General features: G+C 54.9%; 1 protein-coding gene across 1 annotated transcript; it reads right to left on the bottom strand.

The window, feature by feature from the left end:
• Window positions 926–1,981, bottom strand: C2H2orf57 (chromosome 2 C2orf57 homolog). Its single transcript, XM_018066373.1, has one exon. It carries the CDS (start codon window positions 1,979–1,981, stop codon window positions 926–928), a length of 1,056 nt encoding a protein of 351 aa, XP_017921862.1.

Below are 3,816 nucleotides of genomic sequence, written 5' to 3' on the forward strand. Positions count from 1 at the left end.
TGGAGGAGAATTGGAGGTTTAGGAGGGTGAAGGGATTGGCCCATGGCCAGTAAGGGTGCTGGGATTTGGACCCACATTGGTCTTGCTCTGCGTTCTCAATCCCACTACCAGAGAGCCCGGCAAGCTGGCCTGAGCCTGCTAAGCCAGGAAGCCCCAGAGAAGGGCCAAGTCTTGCTTCCTCAGAAACGCACTTACCTGGTTAGAGGTCCAGACCAGATCAATTTTGCAGTGGTAAAGAATCCGCCTGCCAGTGCACGAGACCCAGGAGATGCGGGTGCCATCCCTGGGTTGGGAAGATCCCCTGGAGGAGGAAATGGCAACCCACCCCAGTATTCTCGCCTGGAAAATTCCACGGGCAGAGGAGCCTGGTGGGCTACAGTCCATGGGGTTGCAAAGAGTCAGACACGACTGAGCGACAGCACCCACAGCTCCCCACACCTGGCCTCCCCGGCCTGCCCAGGCCCTTCTCTTTCTCTTTTTTTTAATTTTAATTTTTAAAATTGTATGGGCCATGCCATGTGGCATGCAGGATCTTAGTTCCCATGCTGGGGATTGAACCTGTGCCCCCTGTACTGGAAGGCTCAGAGTCTTAGCCACTGGACCACTCGGGGAAGTCCCAAGGCAGGTCTCTTTCTGCACTTTGGCTCCCAGCTCCTGAGTGGGACAAGCTAGGAAGCCCTCAGGGGGGCACCTTTCCGTTTCCAGAACACCCTAGCCCCCTCCTGTCCCTCCACCCTGAGCCCACTGCACAGACAAGGGACGAGGCCGGCGCTTGGAAAATAAACGCTCGCCAGTGATTTATTGCCCAGTCTGGGGAGAGCTGTCCAGAGCAGGAGTGGGCGAGAAACGGGGGGCAGGAGTGTCCCCCGGGGTCTCGGGAAGCTGCCGATCATGGGGTCCAGTCCCAGTAGGGGGTGGCGTGGGCCTAGTGTGGGGTGAGATGGTTGGTCAGGTAGCACATGGCCGAACGGATGCCCTCAACAGTCCTCCGCTCCACCGATTCCAGCACGTGGGTGATGGAGTGCAGGGCCGCTCTGGTCCTCACCACTAACCTGGAGGACAGGGCAGAGCTGGCTCTCCCCAGGATGCTGGAGACGGAGCGCAGGCTGGGCCCCGGGGTGTGCAGCAGGTCTGACATGGAGCCACGGCCCGTGGCCAGGAAGCCTGTGGCTAGGCCCATGGTGGCATCGGACCACACCAGGATGTCTGCCAGGGAGCTGATGGACCCCTCGCCCCCGCCCAGCAAGCTGGTCATGGAGCGCATGTAGCTGTTCTCTTCGTCAGCCATGGAGTCCAGGGGACCTGTCCCCGGGGCCAACTCTCCAGGGCCCGGCGAGGCAGCGGTTGATGGCGAAGCATCAGGGTCAGGGTTCAAGGCTTCGGGACCCTCCAGCTTCTCCTCAACAGCTTCAGGGGTGTCAGCAGTCCCAGGGTCAAGCTGGTCCTTGGGGTCTGTGGTGCTCACGATGGGCTGAGCCTCCACATTTTGGGGGGACTGTGCCTCGGCACTTGGGGTGGCTGTTGCTGGCTCCTGCTCTCTGTCCGGGGTGGCCACTGCTTCTGGTGTCACTTCCTCAACCAGGGAGTTAACTTGGAAAATCTGAGGATTCTGAGTCCTGCTGGAATCTTGCAGCAGCCCTTTCTGCACTAGCTTCTGGAAGCCCAGGGAATTTTTCAGGGCACCTGGGGCCGGGTCAGCAGGCAGGGCTGTGGCCTCCCTGGGCTCCTGGGCCTGCCCCTCGGCAGCTTCATGCCTATCTGCATCCCCAGACTCTGACGTGGTCCCTGAGGTGGCTGGCTCAATGGAGGTCTGAACTACATCCTGCCGTTCAGCTGATGTTATAGCATCAAGAGACGCTGGGTCATCTGTGAGGAGGGGGACCTGACTTTGGGACCCCACTGCTGGGAGGTCTGTAGACCTGCTGTCCCCATGCGGAGGGGTGCTGGTGGCTCCGGCCTCTTCCGAGGGCACGGTGGTCATCTAGGCCCTTTGTTACTTGTGCTGGTTGAGAGAGTGGCCGTGGCCCTGCTGGGCTGAGCTCCTCAGAGGGTGAGGTCACAGGGGACTGTCGAAGCTGGCGATGTCACAGGTACTTGCAGAGCAAGGGGCCTGTGCCTCTGGAGTGGCTGCCCTAGTGGGCTGAGTCTGTGGGGCTGTTTGTAGCCGTGTTTTCAGATGTCTAAGGAGATGCAGGCAAGTGTCTTGGAAAAGCAGGGAGGTTGTATACAGGGCAGGTGCCCACCAGGAATCGGGATGCTGTGGCTCTCGTGAAAGGATGGGGTGCAGAGGTTGATTTGTAATAAATGTTATAAGGGACCATTCCCAGCACCTCTCTGTCCACACTGGTGACTCACTTGGCCAGTCCTTCTGCAGAGACTCAGTTTCGCAGCAGTGGTGAGTAGGAACAAGGGAAGGGGAGGGGCTTGGGCAGCTCCCAGCCCTGACTGTCTTGGTTGTGCGGAGCTATAGACTTAAGGTTGTGTCTCACCACAAAGTTCGTATGGTTGAAAGCTATAGTACTTGGAGGTGGAGACTTGGGGAAATGATTGGGTCACGAGGGTGGAGGCTTCATGAATGGGATTAGTGCCCTTATAAAAGGGACCACACAGACTCCCTGGCCCCCTTCTCCATTTGAAATGCAGCTAGAAAACAGCTATCTATAAACCAGGAAGCAGGCTTCACTGGACACTGAATCTGTAGCCCAAATGTGCTAATACAGGGGTTAACCCTGTGATGTGGAATAAACAATCTCCATCTTCTCCCTGCTTAGCTAGGCTGAGAGGGCAGAGAATAACAAATGATCTGTAAACCCTCGAGTGTTCTCTGGAAATGTGTGGACCCAGATAAACCTATTCGAGCTTGTGCTCTTCATTAAGAAGGTGGCTGGAGTGAAGGTTCCAGTCTGTTGCGTCTTGCTTCCCCTGGGGTTATCAGCTAATATTTAGTGACTGCTTATCATAGGCAGATATGTGACTTCCCTGGTGGCTCAGATGTAAAGAGTCTGCCTACAATGCAGGAGACCCAGGTTGGGAAGATCCTCTGGAGAAGGAAATGGCAACCCACTCCAGTACTCTAGCCTGGAAAATCCCATGGATGGAGGAGCATGGTAGGCTACAGTCCATGGGGTCGCAAAGAGTCGGACAAGACTGAGCGACTTCACTTTCACTTTTATCATGGACAGAAGAAGGAGCTAAACATCTAATCCTTCCAACTACCCTGTCATCTCTAGGTAGGTGCCATCTATTATTATACCCATTCTATAGAGGGGGAAGCTAAGCCTCAGAGGGAATAAGTGACTTATTCAAAGGCACATATCAATAAGCACTGAATCTGTGATTTGAACCCTGTCTGGTTTCAGAAGTCAAGTTCTCCATTACTATTTTATACCCAGAAGGGATACTGAAATATTGAATGACCAGCATGGTAAGGATACTAGCTAATGCAGAGAGAGGCCTACCATAATCCAGCCGCATCATCCTAGGAAACAGTTGCTGTCACTTCTCCCAGCACCAGGCTCAAAAGTATTTCTTCTCCCTATGAATGCTCTGCAGCCATCTGAGAGGTCACAGGGCAAACCCAAGCTTATTGCGGGTGGGATAACCTTATACTTTGTGAAGGAATTATTGAGAAGACTGGTAGTTGCTCACAAAAGCCTAAAGTCTAAGGGCAAGTTTCTGCACAGAGTTCAGCGATGCCTTCAGGATTCAGTCTTCTTTCTCTCCTTCTCTCGGTTTCCCCTTTCTCACTGATGGCTAGATTTAGGGGAAGATTCCTCTGGGTGCAGGTTGCTAGCACCTTCAGGCTAGTGCAGACAC

This window comes from Capra hircus, chromosome 2, assembly GCF_001704415.2.
Source record: "Capra hircus breed San Clemente chromosome 2, ASM170441v1, whole genome shotgun sequence".
NCBI lineage: Eukaryota > Metazoa > Chordata > Mammalia > Artiodactyla > Bovidae > Capra > Capra hircus.

Excerpts from the sequence above, each read along its gene's own strand:
- C2H2orf57 (XM_018066373.1), bottom strand. The coding sequence starts at position 1,981 with ATGACCACCGTGCCCTCGGAAGAGGCCGGAGCCACCAGCACCCCTCCG.